Consider the following 18,396-nt stretch of genomic DNA (forward strand, 5'->3'; position numbering starts at 1 on the left):
AGATGAGATCAATTAACCCTGTGTATGTGTTGCACTTAATTATTTATCACGTCCAAATAGCAGTTTCAATTAATACAATTATTTATGACATCTGAATACAAGTTTCAATTAATACAATTATTTGACATCTGAATACAAGTTTCTTACAGATTAGTAAAATCTATCTATTTCCAACTTGTACATTTTATATTTAGTCATGTTGGACAAGTCTAGCATACATATAAAATTAACATATGCCTGGTAAAAACAAATAACTTCAATAAACTTTCTTGGTTCAATTTTTCTGTGTAAACCAAACACATGTTGACAAATGTAATGTTTAACATGTGTGGAAACTTGTTTTATGTAAAACACGTGCATGTACATCTGTTTTCCATATATATAAATTGATATAAATAAGTGTTAACTTTTCTAGTGCATGAGGAAATGCTGGGGACTTACAGTTTTACATAAAATTGTGTCATCCAACACTGACACATTCTTCCTCTAAAGATAGTGCATGTGGAAATGCTGGGGACACATACAGTTTTACATAAAATTGTGTCATCCAACACTGACACATCCTTCCTATAACGATAGAGTATGTGGAAATGCTTGGGACATATACAGTTTTACATAAAATTGTGTCATTCAACACTGACACATCTTTCCTCTAAAGATAGAGTATGTGGAAATGTTTAGGGCAATGCGCATGTGTGTGATTTGGATTTTTAATGTAGCTTTGACAATTTTTCAGTCATATTGCTATGATGTCTGCAGTGTGGCAGTTTATCGTGATGCCTAGCACTGGGGCATCATATTGCAGACATGTAGCATGATGTCCCACCCAGTCACATTATCCTGACACCAGGCCGACCAGTCCTAACACTAACCTCATAATGCTCTCCGCCAAGCAAGAAAGCTGTTAGTACCATTTTTGTAAGTCTTTGGTATGACTCGTCCAGGGATCGAACCCACGACCTCCCACATCTGAGGTGGAGGCTCTAACCACTAGGCCACTGGAGTGGTTGTTTGGGGCAATGTAAATTTATGCGTACAATTGTAACATCCAACACTGTCACATTCTTTCTTCAGGGGCAATGTAATTGTTTGAGGCAAGGAAAATGTACACATAAAATAGTAGCATGCAAGATCATTACATTCTTCCTTCAAAGGCCTAGGTATTCAGTCGTTTTACCTTGTGTGCACATAAAAATAGAGAAGAAAGATAATGAGTACAACATTTATTGAAAAATTACAGATAAATAGAAATTAACAGTATAATTTAACTTTCCAAAAACTAGTTATTGAGTAAAAACTTTACATATAGGGTTTTATGTAAACAAATATTTATATATGTATATATATATGTATATATATGGGTGTTATATGAAGAAATATCTAACTTGCAGTCAAGTGTAAATGTAACACAAGTTATAACCCTCTTCCTTAATTAAACTATCACCATAAAATTATACAAAATGGTAAACGACTTAAGAAATCACTGCAAAAGAACTGAAAGATCACCTAGCTCTTGTCACAAGAAATTTACATATTAGAGTTTTTAAAGATTGATAATTTATACAAAACATGTATACTAGCATGTTAGTATTCTGATAAAATAAATCAACTTGACTCCTTGATCATTTTTGTTTCTATAGGAATTTAGTCATTGCAGCATATGTTTAAGAACTGAGTCTTTACCAGGATAACTGGAGAATTAGAGACAGCAAAGTACCATAGAGTCATGAATTTTAACAAAACACTGTTTATCAACATAGAGTCATGAATTATAACAAAACACTGTTTATCAACATAGAGTCATGAATTATAACAAAACACTGTTTATCAACATAGAGTCATGAATTATAACAAAACACTGTTTATCAACATAGAGTCATGAATTATTACAAAACACTGTTTATCAACATAGAGTCATGAATTATTACAAAACACTGTTTATCAACATAGAGTCATGAATTATAACAAAACACTGTTTATCAACATAGAGTATCAAATAATAATTGCACTTCAGGCATTTATAACAAAGGTGTAACACCCAGCTGATTTTAAACCGAGTTCAGATTGCATTAAATCTTGGTAACTTGTTATATCATGATTACGACTGCATCAGATTGCATTAAATCTTGGTAACTTGTTATATCATGATTACGACTGCATCAGATTGCATTAAATCTTGGTAACTTGTTATATCATGATTATGACTGCATCAGACTGCATTAAATCTTGGTAACTTGTTATATCATGATTACGACTGCATCAGATTGCATTAAATCTTGGTAACTTGTTATATCATGATTACGAATGCATCAGATTGCATTAAATCTTGGTAACTTGTTATATCATGATTACGACTGCATCAGATTGCATTAAATCTTGGTAACTTGTTATATCATGATTACGACTGCATCAGATCGCATTAAATCTTGGTAACTTGTTATATCATGATTACGACTGCATCAGACTACATTAAATCTTGGTAACCTGTTATATCATGATTACAACTGCATCAGATTGCATTAAATCTTGGTAACTTGTTATATCATGATTACGACTGCATCAGATTGCACTAATTAAATTGTTATCTTCTCATTATGACTTGTTATCTCATTATTTTGACTGTTATCTCATCATTACAACTTTAAATTTAAAAGTAATTAACTATGACTTTTGAAATTTAATACAATTACTCATGTCAGAGCTAAGTAGTTGATTAAATTACATTACCGTTTGAATGTAGTCAGTTGCTTATTTATTACTCCTGATTTATATATTTTTTGTTAAAATAAAAATATTTGAATGTACTATGCATTTTAAGAGTGGCTAAATAATCAGTCTTTATAACAAAGCAGTTTACATTAAATAAAAATACATGTATCCATCCTTATTTAAAAATTATGTTCACTTTAATATTTATTTAGCATTTACTTTTACTCCTACTTTATTGAGTAGGTGATGGCAAAGAGCTAAAAAACCGAATATCGTTGTAACCCCACTTTAATATTTCTAATATAAACATAAACAATATCATGTAATATTCCATCAAAAGTGTGACACTGTATTTAAATTGTAAGTAGAGTTTTAAAATTGTTATGTGTAAACATGATAAAGGAGGCCATTTACAAAATGTAGCCATAAAATTTTGCATAAATTGTAAAAATCTCAAAATTTAACCACATGAACCTATTTAATGTGAACAATTTGTGTCTGATAAATCAGATTAGACTGCATTGTCTGAATAATCAGATTAGACTGCATTGTCTGAATAATCAGATTGGACTGCATTGTCTGAATAATCAGATTAGACTGCATTGTCTGAATAATCAGATTGGACTGCATTGTCTGAATAATCAGATTGGACTGCATTGTCTTTGTCTGAATAATCAGACTGGACTGCATTGTCTGTGTCTGAATAATCAGATTGGACTGCATTGTCTGAATAATCAGATTAGACTGCATTATCTGAATAATCAGACCAGACTGCATTGTCTGAATAATCAGACCAGACTGCATTGTCTGAATGATCAGATTACACTGCATAATTAAGAAAATTGAGACAAACAGTTGATAGATCAAAAAGAATGAAAATGAAGAAAAAATATGTTCATACAACAAAATTTTCCACTGAATATGATGCAGTTTATCTTTCTGTACACCTCACCTTCATTTACATATTAAGAAATTGGTGCTTTATTAAAATTCTGAACTTTAACGGATTTATATGTATGCAATAAGAGAACTAACTGCACCAGACTCTCTTTAATGGCCCTTCCACTTTCTGTATGCAATAAGTCAACTACCTACACCTGACTCCCTTTGATAGCCCTTCCACTTCATGTATGAAATAAGACAACAACCTGAACCTGACTCCCTTTGATAGCCCTTCCACTTTGTATACAAATAAAACAACCAGCACCTGACTCCCTTTGATAGCCCTTCCACTTTCTGTATGCAATAAAACAACCTGCACCTGACTCCCTTTTGATAGCCCTTCCACTTCCTGTATACAATAAAACAACCTGCACCTGACTCCCTTTGATAGCCCTTCCACTTCCATAAAACAACCTGCACCTGACTCCCTTTGATAGCCCTTCCACTTCCTGTATACAATAAAACAACCTGCACCTGACTCCCTTTGATAGCCCTTCCACTTCCTGTATCCAATAAAACAACCTGCACCTGACTCCCTTTGATAGGCCTTCCACTTCCTGTATGCAATAAAACAACCTGCACATGACTCCCTTTGACAGCTTTTCAGCTTCCTGTATGCAATAAGACAATAATCTGCACCTGACTCCTTTTGACAGCCCTTCAACTTCCTGTATGCAATAAGACAATAATCTGCACCTAACTCTTTTGACAGCCCTTCAACTTCCTGTATGCAATAAGACAACAATCTGCACCTGACTCCCTTTGATAGCCCTTCCATTTCCTGTATGCAATAAAACAACCTGCACCTGACTCCCTTTGATAGCCCTTCCACTTCATGTATGAAATAAGACAACAATCTGCACTTGACTCCCTTTTATAGCCCTTCCATTTCCTGTACATTTAAGACAACTCCCTCCGATAGCCACAGCTCCCTGCATCTGAGCATTCATGATAGACCTCCCATTTATTCTAGGGAGTATGTCCATTGAAGGGAAATGTTCTAAGTCAAATTCTGTAAAACTGTCAGAAAACGATAAAAGATGAACCTGACCAAGCTCTTTATCAACATTAGGCTACATATCAAATGTGATTTCAATCCAAGAAGTACTTCAAAAGTTACTGAGCAAGAACTGTTTGCCATGGATCTGACATGACATGCTGTGATTCGAGGCACAAACATGTACACTACAACAAGCACTCTCAAAATAGGTGACACTCTAACATACGACTCTATTATCTGAACATGCTTGAAATATATTCCAAAGTACACATTGGTGATGAGTCTTGAATTCTGATGCTCATCACACAAAAATAAAAGCAATATTACAAATCCTGTGCACTTACAAAGACAACATTGCAATTACATTAATCCATGCTAATGCATATTGTTTGTAAGGGTGTATCATCTTTGATATGTAAATATTTCAATAAAAGTTACCAAGAGCTATACACCTGTCTGAACATAATATTCACAAAATATCAGAAACTGAATCAATTTTTTCATATGTATGATACAGAAAATTACTTACATACCATTAATTTCTAGATCCCAGACGAGAGAATTTTTCAAATATCGAATATATCCAATCAATGATTTACATAAACATGTATCACAGGTCAGGCCCAATGTTTTCAATAAAAGACTACCAGTCAACATGTATCACAGGTCAGGCCCAATGTTTTCAACAAAAGACTACCAGTTAATATGTATCACAGGTCAGGCCCAATGTTTTCAACAAAAGACTACCAGTCAACATGTAGAACAGGTCAGATCCAATGTTTTCAACAAAAGACTACCAGCAAACATGTAGAACAGGTCAGGCCCAATGTTTTCAACAAAAGACTACCAGTCAACATGTATCACAGGTCAGGCCCAATGTTTTCAACAAAAGACTACCAGTCAACATGTATCACAGGTCAGGCCCAATGTTTTCAACAAAAGACTACCAGTCAACATGTAGAACAGGTCAGGCCCAATGTTTTCAACAAAAGACTACCAGTCAACATGTAGAACAGGTCAGATCCAATTTACATAATACGAGACTATCAATCAGAGAGATGAACTTAGCCTAATACTATTTTATCAAGAGCAGACAATTTCTTTTCCAGATAAAACAATAATGTCTTTCAACAATGCATGAGAAAGTTTTCTGTGCTTGAAAATGTTGGAATAATATTGAAATATTTGGGGAACAAAAATATATAATAATTTCCATTACTTAGAGTATTTGATAGGTATACACAGATAATCTTATGCAAACTTTCCTTTGAAAACCAAACAAATTCCCTAATGCTAATGTAACTAATTAATAACGGTATATTAGAAGCGATATGAATTGTTCCCCTTTTTTGATTAAAACATATTCAGATGCTATTAAGATATGATAAAATACAATAAGATAAGATAAGATAAGATAAGATACAATAAGTTTCATTTCAGAATGCATAGTGCACACATCTAAATTAAATATAAAAGTATTTTAAACATGCAAAATCATAGGTGTCTCATGTCTAATACATAGACACATCTACAACTACAAACCGTTTTGGGCATTGTTAATAATAAACTTATGCAAGACAGTTAAAGAGCAAATTTTTTCCATCCGTCTATAATCAGAGAATTTAAATGAATGTCATAGTTCCAGAGAGATTTCGAGATACAATTCTTACTTTTCGATATTCTTGTCATCATTGTAAACATACTTTCTCATTAATTCTTCAAAACTGAATATATTATAGTTAACAAACATGTTAGAGGCACTGTTCCATCAAGGAGGGCTTAATAGAAAACAAAGACTATAATTATAACCCAAAACTAGTTTTCTTTTCATACATTCACTAAAGTTTGTCCACAAAGGAGTTCATTGCATTGTGCAGCAATAAGATTTTTACAAAAAATTTGTAATTCAAATAACAATTTCTAAATTTACATAAAAGCATGTTTGTTCGAGCACACAAAAAAATCTGTAATGTCTCATCATATCCTCAGCATCGGACCAATTGGATTTTAAAATATGACCCAAATACATTAACTTTTGACATATGTAAGGGCATTGCCATTAAGAAGTACAAAATTTGACTGAAAGACCATGCATACTGATTTTGTGTCTTATGTGATATCATTCTTAAATGTGTGATGTTTACATATCTATAAACTTCCTTAAACCTGTTCCATATAAACAAAACTAAAATTGTTAAGAAATAACACATTTGGTGTCAAATGTATCCCCATGTGACAATGACCAACTTGCAACTTAACTCATTTATGTATATATTAAATAACAATGGTGAAGAACACCTCCCTGCCTCACCCCATTGGTTGCATGGAATGAACTGGATATTGTACTTCCCCAATGCAAATGTACAACTTTTGACATACAATTATTTACATGTTGAGATTCCTTTCATAAAATGCAAGAATACTTATTTACATCAGTAACAAATGCATGTAACATGGTTGCACTCATGGCATGTTGACATAAATACACGGAGTTTTCCTTCAATATATTCATCTGTCCATAATCAACATCAGCCATGAACAGTATAGACCCTGATCTGACAAGTATTGTAGACCTGTAGATCTGGGTTTGTACTGTTTTCTTGATACCACAGATGGAACAACATTAATACAACCTGATCTGCCTGTATATTACACACCTGTAGATCTGGGTTTGTACTGTTTTCTTGATATCACAGGTGGAACAAAATTAATACACCCCGATCTGCCTGTATATTACACACCTGTAGATCTGGGTTTGTACTGTTTGCTTGATAGCACAGGTAGAACAAAATGAAAACACTCTGATCTGTCTGTATATTACACACCTGTAGATCTGGGTTTGTACTGTTTGCTTGATAGCACGGGTAGAACAAACTGAAAACACCCTGATCCAACAACAGCCATGAACAGTATAGGCCCTGATCTGACAAATACTGTACACCTGTAGATCTGGGTTTGTACTGTTTTCTTGATACCACAAGTGGAACAAAATTAATAAACCCTGATCTGTCTATATATTACACCTTTGTAGATCTGGGTTTGTACTGTTTGCCTGATAGCATAGGTAAAACAAAAAGAGAATACTCTGATCTGCCTGTATATTATACACCTGTAGAACTGGGTCTGTACTGATCACTTGAAAGTGTAGGCAGAACAAACAGGTACACCCTGATCTGTCTGTGCATGATCGGTTCTAAGATGTTTGGAGTTGGTCACACATTACACACAAGAAAATACAATAAATAAAAGAGAACCCCTAGCATTAATCCAAACAGAGTTCAGACTTTGATAAAAATGGTGGAATTCTCCGTATGAAAAATATGTATTATCACTTCACAAATAGCTTTATAAAAACTATTTTTTTGCATATTTGTTTATTTTTATCAGTAACAAAATACAGGATATTTAGTTGTTTGTTTTTACACTTGCGATATACCTGGTTTGATATGTCTTCTAGGCGTATGATTTTGCCACATTAAATATATAAACATTTTTAATAATCTTTCTTATTCTGGCATCCTATATACACTATTTAAGGCTGAAAATCATCGTTGTTTTGGGAGCTGTTTAAAAACAGATATATAAAAATACTATGTTGTATAGAAAACAAATATTAATATTATTATACATTGTATCTTTCTTTTAATAAGAGATTAATTTGAAGTAAGAAAGTGAAACCTCTGCCCAAAATGAAAGATTTTCTAAAATTCTCACCTAATGTTGAAATAATAAGCAAACTCTATGCAATGCATTACACGTGTTAAATGTGGGTTAACTATGCCATTTAAAAAATATAAAATGTTGATATATGAGTATTTTAGTCTAAAATCAAGGCATGATTTTGTCATAAATGACAATAAATGTCATAATATTGGACTCTCACAATCCTAAAGTTGTCTATAGTAAGGTCCACAAAAGGACTTTAAATGTACACTGAACACATAAACAATACTTAACATAACTATCAGCATTGCAATATTTTAAAAATCAGTGCAAGTACTGCAAGTTTACATTAAAGAGGATGAAAAAAATCCTCCAATCAAACAACTTTTAATTGTCTGGATAAAACTGTTCAAAATGTGCACAATAATCTAACTCACAGTCTGCCCTCACTATAATGCCATTCATTAAAGTGGAACGCCTTATTTTATACACAGTACTAACAAATAATGGCATGGGATCCATGTCCTTATAAACAGGCCTGCCTTATATTGAGGTGACTTTATAGTGAGTAAGTATTGTATGTCTTTTCCATTCTATGTACAGAGGTTTCTCAACTTTGGCTATAGTTATAGTGACATGATTGGCAGATATAAAATATATAACAAAATATACTTTCTGGTAAACAGAAAAAGCAAATGCAATTGGCAAGTTTGACTATAGGTGGCATGTTAAGCAAGTAGTTAAGACTAGTGTTTTGTATTTCTATCGGATGAAATCTAAGTGGACATACTAATGTAAAGGTCATACAGGTCAATGTTTACGGGTCTCGTTTTGTTAACTGCCATATAATTTTAGTTCAGAGTTTATAAAAAGAATAACCATGAACAAATTTCTTGATCCAATGATCCATCACCTGCATATCTCTATATACTACATTTATGTGATCAACATGTGGACACATGATTTTTATAAAAACATTTGGACATGGTTTGTCTCCATGGTAGCCATATTTGTAACACATCAAAACACACAGATTCAACTACTATCTATCTGTTAAAGTGACATGTTTTACTTTTTCCCAGTATTTTGGACCAGAATAGGTACAACTGATTAATTAATTAATTGAGTAGTTAATTAATTTTATTCAACAGGTATATGGCAATATCATGGTTAAGGGATTCATTTATGTGGATCCTTAACTTGCAAAATTAAATCCATCAGATTTAAAGGTATAATTAACAAATCTTCTACTCCATGAGCAATGGTAGAAATCAAGGCATCAGAAGGTAAAGAGGAAATCGTTGTATACTCCTTACAGTTTTACTGATGTGTTCAACTTCTTGCATCCATTCATCTAATAAAAATCTTTTACCAGAAATGATTTGCCAACAATTCCATTCATATAGGCCCTTTACTAGAACTTATTTGTAACCATTCCATTCACATAGGCCATTTACTAGAAATGATTTGTAAACCATTCCATTCACATAGGCTATTTACTAGAAATGATTTGTAACAATTCCATTCATATAGGCCCTTTACTAGAAATGATTTGTAAACCATTCCATTCATATAGGCCTTTTACTAGAAATGATTTGTAACAATTCCATTCATATAGGCCCTTTACTAGAAATGATTTGTAAACCATTCCATTCATATAGGCCTTTTACTAGAAATGATCTGTAACCATTCCATTCACATAGGCCATTTACTAGAAATGATTTGCAAACCATTCCATTCATATAGACCATTTACTAGAAATGATTTGTAAACCATTCCATTCATAAAGGTCCTTTACTAGAAATGATAGATGTGTAACATTTAACCTACTTCAAATCCATATCTATTTGTTATTTTAGAACATGCCTTGATGACTGGCATTATATACTGTCACATAAAAATACATCATTTTAAAACGTTATGAGGACTGGTATTATAAATTATCAAATTCAACACTTTAACAGTTGCAAAAGCTTGGAATCAGTGTTCTTTCTCTGTCATGGCTTTAACTTTTCAGACATCTGTTTCTATGGAGACTGGTCGCTGCCCTTTACTCTCTGGCCTCAGATCAAACCTATGTTAGGAAAACAAGAATAGTTTTGTATTGGTTAAGATTTTTAGAAGGTACTAAGGCAACAATAAACAATACAAAAGCAGCTTTTGCAATGTGTGCAAACTTGAAGATACATTATCCCAGTGGATGTTGGTAACTTCAAGGCCCCACAAAAACCTGCACATAAAGACAAAACTCCTGAAACTCCAATATTTCTGTTTTCATTCAAATGAAATTATGTCTGAAATTGTTATTGCCAAGGGAAATGCTTTCAATCACAAACATACAACCTGACTCCATTAAATGATGTCATAATTGCTGAATATGTTATAACACAGTAATATCACTGTAGTATCTAACATTTACAAATATCCCTAGGGTGTTATAACAATGGAGAGCTGTTACAGTATCCAATATTTACATACATCCCTTTCTAAGGGTGTTATAACAATGGAGAGCTGTAGTATCTAACATTTACAAATAATCCCTTTGTAAAGATGTTTTAACAATGGAGATCTGTTCCAGTATTTAACATTTATACATATCCCTTTCTAAGTGTTCTAACAATGGAGAGCTGTAGTATCTAATGCAGTATCTAACATTTACACATATCTCTTTCTAAGGTGTTATAACAATGGAGAGCTGTTTCAGTATCTAACATTTACACCTATCTCTTTCTAAGTGCGTTATAACATTGGAACGCTGTAGTATCTAACATTTAAAAATTTACACACATCCCTTTCCAAGGGTGATATAACAATGGAAAGCTGTAGTATCTAACATTTAAAAATTTACACACATCCCTTTCCAAGGGTGTTATAACAACGAAGAACTGTAGTATCTAACATTTGCACATATTCATTTCAAAGGATGCTATAACAATGGAGTGCTGTAGTATCTAACATTTGCACATATCCATTTCAAAAGGTGTTATAACAATGGAGAGCTGTAATATCTAACATTTTCACATATTCATTTCAATGGGTGTTATAACAATGGAGTGTGTAGTATCTAACATTTATACACATTCCTTTCTAATATATTAACTTTTTTATAATTTGTTGTTTCTTCCCCAAAATCATTCATCGTCTTACCATTCAGTTAGGGCTTTGGTCACATCCAGATTTTGCAGGTCTATGACAATCATGCCAATTAAGTCCTGTTTGAATGTGTTGTCATTATTCACTGTTACCTCCAAACTACGGCCATTTATTTCTCCTGGAGGAACTTGAAACTCAAACCTGTAAAGAGTTATTTATACATCCATTTACTGTGGGCACCTGATTGTTTTAATATGAGTTTGAGTTATTTATACATCCATTTACTGTGGGCACCTGATTGTTTTAATATGAGTTAGTTACACATCCATTTACTGTGGGCACCTGATTGTTTTAATATGAGTTCGAGTTATTTATACATCCATTTACTGCAGGCACCTGATGGTTTTAATATGAGTTATTTATACATCCATTTACTGTGGGCACCTGACTGTTTTAATATGAGTTAGTTATACAGTGTGACCCTGCTATAACATGGTAGTTGGGAGCCATAGAACCTGACCGTGTTATAAACCAAACCTTGTCATAAGCAACCAGGTCAGTTAACTGAAGAAAATTATGCATGTCCCCAAAAAAAATTGTGGGAGGGATTAGGTAATAAATGCCAGCAGTAAAATACATGCTTCATTGACACAGTTACCATCTTAAATCGATGCATATTAAATGAGAAATACATCTGTAGTGAAAACAGTGAAGATGTATATAATAGTTTATTTAGAGAACCACAAATTGGTACATATACGTGAATCCTGTTTATATATACATGTCTAATGTATAGCATGAATAGTATCAACACCGTGTACTCACCCGCGAACCTCATCATATACAATGAATCCACAATACAAGTGATTCCATCGAAAATATGCACACACACAGAGCTTTAAAATATTCAATAATTTTGTCACAGGTCATATTGGTTTGAATTCAGTGGAAAAATATAGCACAATCACGTAATGAATGATGAAGCACATTTCCTTTTCAGTACGTCCCAAGTTGGTAAAAGTTAGGCCTAGTTTGCATTTTAGTTAGGCCTAGTTTGCGTTTTAAGCCTCTGTTGGTAGTGTTCGTAAGCATAAACTTTTTCCCTACAAAAAGAAAGTTTTCACAGCACAGTTAATGTGTTCCAGTCACGTTGGAAAATGCAAAAATCCATCAGATTCCATCACTTTCATTTAAGTTTGGTACTGACTTCCTTTGATGAAAAGTTTTTTGTTTTTACTGAAAGACTGTAGTCGGCTTTCTTTGATGAAGGGTACATGCATTATTGAAGTCACCTCTAAAGGACAGCTCTGGAGAACCAAACAAATGCCCATTTCATATTGTGGCAGCAACATCAAATAATTGTATTGCATGATTGAGACCGATTTTTTTTTTTTCCATTTACTAAGTAAGTTTTCATAACAATCGGTGTTTCAAAGGTAATCTGTTTCCTTTGAAACTTCAGCAAACTATTTTATCTGGGTACATTTTTAAAAATGAATTGCCCATCGTTTGGACTATTCTAGTTACTGTCCCTCCATGCCTATTGAATAAACCAATAAGATGTATTTTTTTTTTCTTAATTTTTATTTTTACATTTGTGGTAGCAGCATGATGCTGCCTTTCACGCATGTGTCTGAAAATTAACAAAGGGTCAACTGACGATAGAGATGCAGGTGTTCTGGTTTGATGACAGGGATTATTACAGAAAATGTGAGTGTTCTGAAGGATTAATTCTGAGTGAAAACAAGAGGAATTTTACTTATCATCCACAAACGAATGTCAGTCTTTGTAAATATATTAATTACTAGCGAGTGGCTGAAAATCTGATGAAAGATAGATTACAAGATAATACCTCGTCCGGTTGACCTCTGTTACCAGAAATGTCAACAAGAAAAAAGCGGATATTTCACAATATACAGTACTCATGCTAGATGTCATGATAAGCGGATTATAACATAACGATGCACTGTTTAGATGGATTGTCAATTTGGACAAAGAATGTGTTTATGTAACAACAGATAAATTTCAGTGCATTTTATATCCATTTTGCAGCTTCCTTTCATGGGGCCTCTGAATTTCTGTACTTCAAACCAATGGTTGTATATAAACGTTTAAACAGCCAACAATGTCGGCAATAAAAAAATTGCCACATGGTATATTATGCTGCCAATAAGGAAAAAACAATCCAAGTTTGCAACATTGGCGAAGATCTACACGATCCCAGAATAAATTTTTTATGTTATTTTTCTTACTTTTAAGAAGAAAAAAAAATACTTTTTCATGTACAAGAAAAATACATATAAAATTTTAGAAGCCACGCCACGATCGTCTTGTATTATTCATATGCGATCTCTTACCCAAAATGATAATAAAGTTTTTGCGTTTTTTTCATACCTTTAAGAAAGAATTTTTTTGTGTACAAGAAATATACATGTATATTAAATCTGGGAGCCACACCACTACCACATTATATCAGAATTTGTGTTATAACGGAGTGCGCTATAGCGGAGTCACACTGTACATCCATTACTGCAGGCACCTGATGGTTTTATATGAGTTACTTATACATCCATTTACTGCAGGCACCTGATTGTTTTAATAGTTCATTTAACAGTTCCTCACATGTATTTCATAATCCAGTCTTATTTAACATCTCTACACTGTTATTTCATAATCCAGCTTTATTTAACTCTTTCTTTATTTAACACCTTCTTACCTGAATATTATAATACAGTCTTATGTAACATCTCCTATCCTGTATTATTCAGCCTTATTTAACACTTCCTTACCTGAATTTTTCACAATCCAGCTTTATTTCAAACCTTATTATCTGTAATTCATAATCCAGTCTTATTTAACACATCCATACCTGTATTTCATTATCCTAATCCAATAAATGGGTTGTTATTTTTTTTATTTTTATTATTATTATTAGATTTCATACATGTAAAACCTTTTTCCATTTGTTGTAAACTTGCATTCTATAAGATCTGAACTATAAATTGTCACTAAGCTACATTATCTAGCAATACAAAATGAAACAATTCTACAGGCAAACTGTCAAAAAGTGCTGTCAAGCAATGACAAATACATATTAACAAATCTGTCAGAGTGACAACAGTGTGTTTTCCTGTTTGGGGATTAACCTCTTTTTACTTTTGCACTGAGGATGACTTGGCAACTATTAATCTATAATGAGAAAGAAAAGAAAAAACCCATTACATAAATTTAATTACATGGTAAATGAAAAATACATTAGGTTGTTGTTGTTGTTGTTGTTGTAGGGCTTAACACTATTTCTCAGCACATGACAGGCTATACATGGCAGCCAGTAGTGGTGGAAGAAGAACCCAGGTGAACCCTGGGAGGACCCTCTGATCCACAGAAAACTACTGGCAAGCTTTCTCATGTATCCATATTGGCCAAACCCAAGACTCAAACAAATATAGACTGGTGAGATGGCAGTGATCCATAACGGTGAGTGCTTTAGATTACTTGGCAACCTGGGACCCCCAAGCCCAAATGTAATTACACAGTAAACAAAAAATACACTATGTAAATGTGATTACATAGTAAACAAAATAAACATTATGTACACTAAGTACAAGGCAAATGATAGTAACCTGTTTGAAACTGGCCAAAAATTTTCAGATTCTGCTCTAGTGACCTAAACTGTATCATGATTTAAAACTACTGCTCCAGTGACCTGTATTGTGTTTTGTGATGTAAAACTACTGCTTCAGTGACCTGTTTTGTGTTGTGATGTAAAACTACTGCTCCAGTGACCTGTATCGTATTGTGATTTAAAACTACTGCTCCAGTGACCTGTATTGTGTTTTGTGATGTAAAACTACTGCTCCAGTGGCCTGTATTGTGTTTTGTGATGTGAAAATACTGCTCCAGTGACCTGTATTGTATTGTGATTTAAAACTACTGCTCCAGTGACCTGTATTCTGTTGTGATGTAAAACTACTGCTCCACTTACCTGAATTGTGTTGTGATGTAAAACTACTGCTCCAGTGACCTGTATTGTGTTTTGTGATGTAAAACTACTGCTCCAGTGGCCTGTATTGTGTTGTGATGTAAAAATACTGCTCCAGTGACCTGTATTGTGTTTTGTGATTTAAAACTACTGCTCCAGTGACCTGTATTCTGTTGTGATGTAAAACTACTGCTCCATTGACCTGTGTTGTGTTGTGATTTAAAACTACTGCTCCAGTGACCTGTATTGTGTTGTGATGTAAAACAACAAGAACTAATATGCATCACCCGCCTTTGCTATCCTACGGCTGTTTCTTGACCATATGAATTTTATAAATGATCTAAAGTTTCTTGACTTCATGATTCCAGTAAAATATGGACATAAAATCTTAAATAAATCTGACCTCATCTAAAAAACCACAGAGAATGTATGGTAGGCTTCCACAGAAATATGGCATACACTATGCAGACCACCTGTCACAAATATGAATTTGGATCCTCATTTATATCAATTATAAACAAATACCACTTTTCAAAAGTTAAATACTCTGACATGCAATAAGCTAACATATTTAAACTCAAAACAAATACAGATTCCATGCAAATCTATATCAATGAGAGACAATTTCATGCAAATCTATATCAATGAGAGACGATTTCATGCAAATCAATATCCATGAGAGACATCCCGAGAACTTACGTTTCATCATAGATGGGATCAAGGTTGTCCTTGATGACTTTGGTCTTACGCTTGCCCTTGCTGGACTTGTCAGGTAAAAGGTATAACTTGACATATGGGTCTGAGAAATGATCTCTGTCCATGGCTGGCAAACCCCTGGAATAAACAGATAATTATTAAATTCCACATTTATCACATGATGTTATCATTAATAAACCTTTCACAACCTTCAATTTGAGTACCGTTGGAAATACTAGGAGCTTATCAAGAATGAGACCAAGAGTGTAAAGCATAACTGACAGCAGTGTCATACAAAGCTACTGCCTGAAGTAGTGTGATACAAATCTATTGCCTGACAGCAGTGTGATACAAAGCTATTGCCTGACAGTAGTGTGATACAAAGCTATTGCTTGACAGTAGTGTGATACAAAGCTATTGCCTGACAGTAGTGTGATACAAAGTTACTGCCTGACAGTAGTGTGACACAAAGCTATTGCCTGACAGCAGTTTGATACAAAGCTTTTGCCTGACAGCAGTGTGACACAAAGCTTTTGCCTGACAGTAGTGTGATAGAAAGCTTTTGCCTGACAGCAATGATACAATGCTATTGCCTAACAGCAAGATAAAAAGCTAATACCTGACAGCAGTGTGATAAAAATATATTGCATGACAGAAGTGTGATATAAAGCTACTGCCTGCTGGCAATGTGATACAATGCTACTGTCTGACAGCAGTGTGGTACAAATCTACTGCCTGCTGGCAATGTGATACAGAGCTACTACCTGACATCAGTGTGGTACAATGCTTCTGCCTTGTTCTTAACAATGTTTGGTAGCTAGGTGTTTGTCAATTTGTGCTGTATATACAAAGAGATCTGCAACTCCCCATAAGTCATTATATAAGTGATTTATTTATTAATCTATTTCCCTGTATTATATTTCATTTAATTTAAGAATAAAATCATATATTTTACTTAGTTACTAAATTGCATATCATTGCTTTGTATGACATTTTATCAAGTGGGTGGATGAGCTAAACACTCAGGTCCATACAAAGTACGATACTGCCAAGTGGGATGATGAGCCAAACACTCAGAATGACACAAAATATGACACTGTCAAGTGGGAAGATGAGCTAAACACTCAGGTCCATACAAAATATGACACATTGTCAAGCATAAAGATGAGCAAAACACTCAGGTCCATACAAAATATGACATTGTCAAGTGGGAGGATGAGTTAAACACTCAGGTCCATACAAAATATGACACTGTCAAGTGGGAGGATGAGCTAAACACTCTGGTCCATACAAAATATGACACTGTCAAGTGGGAGGATGAGCTAAACGCTCAGGTCCATACAAAATATGACACTGTCAAGTGGGAGGATGAGCTAAACGCTCAGGTCCATACAAAATATGACACTGTCAAGTGGGAGGATGAGCTAAACGCTCAGGTCCATACAAAATATGACACTGTCAAGTGGGAGGATGAGCTAAACGCTCAGGTCCATACAAAATATGACACTGTCAAGTGGGAGGATGAGCTAAACACTCAGATCCATACAAAATACGACACTGTCAAGTGGGAGGATGAGCTAAACACTCAGATTGACACAAAATACGACACTGTCAAGTGGGAGGATGAGCTAAACACTCAGATTGACACAAAATACGACACTGTCAAGTGGGAGGATGAGCTAAACACTCAGGTCCATACAAAATACGACATTGTCAAGTGGGAGGATGTGCTAAACACTCAGGTCCATACAAAATATGATACTGTCAAGCAAAATGTTGAGCTATATGTGCAAAACCATACAAAATATGACACACTGTCAAGCATAAAGATGAGCTAAACACTCAGGTCCATACAAAATATGATACTGTCAAGCAAAATGTTGAGCTATATGCACAGGACCATACAAAATATGACACACTCTCAAGCATAAAGATGAGCTAAACACTCAGGTCCATACAAAATATGATACTGTCAAGTGGGACGATGAGCTAAACACTCAGGTCCATACAAAATATGACACTGTCAAGTGGGAGGATGAGCTAAACACTCAGGTCCATACAAAATATGACACTGTCAAGTGGGAGGATGAGCTAAACACTCAGATCCATACAAAATATGACAACGAATTGGGAGGATGAGCTAAACACTCAGGTTCATACAAAATATGACACTGTCAAGTGGAAGGATGAGCTAAACACTCAGGTCCATACAAAATATGACACTGTCAAGTGGGAGGATGAGCTAAACACTCAGATCCATATAAAATATGACACTGTCAAGTGGGAGGATGAGCTAAACACTCAGATCCAT

At 34.1% G+C, this 18,396-nt stretch overlaps 1 protein-coding gene across 5 annotated transcripts in view; it reads right to left on the reverse strand.

Moving 5' to 3' along the window:
• Positions 1-1,208: 1,208 nt before the first annotated feature.
• The window catches only part of LOC149792219 (extended synaptotagmin-2-like), a 155,442-nt gene continuing 138,254 nt past the window's right edge, over positions 1,209-18,396 (reverse strand). For 2 of the 5 annotated variants that reach the window (XM_089970745.1, XM_089970744.1), the window contains exons 19-21: positions 16,089-16,223; positions 11,462-11,608; positions 1,209-10,388 (exon numbers count right to left, since the gene is read on the reverse strand). In XM_089970745.1, the coding sequence (XP_089826871.1) occupies positions 10,328-10,388; positions 11,462-11,608; positions 16,089-16,223 (343 nt within the window). In that variant the 3' untranslated portion in view covers positions 1,209-10,327. The remainder of the gene's footprint in view (positions 10,389-11,461; positions 11,609-16,088; positions 16,224-18,396) is intronic. The other 3 variants (XR_016423527.1, XR_016423529.1, XR_016423528.1) reach the window with 3 other exon arrangements.

Source organism: Sinohyriopsis cumingii, chromosome 9 (assembly GCF_028554795.1).
Source record: "Sinohyriopsis cumingii isolate HCF-2022 chromosome 9, ASM2855479v2, whole genome shotgun sequence".
Taxonomy (NCBI): domain Eukaryota; kingdom Metazoa; phylum Mollusca; class Bivalvia; order Unionida; family Unionidae; genus Sinohyriopsis; species Sinohyriopsis cumingii.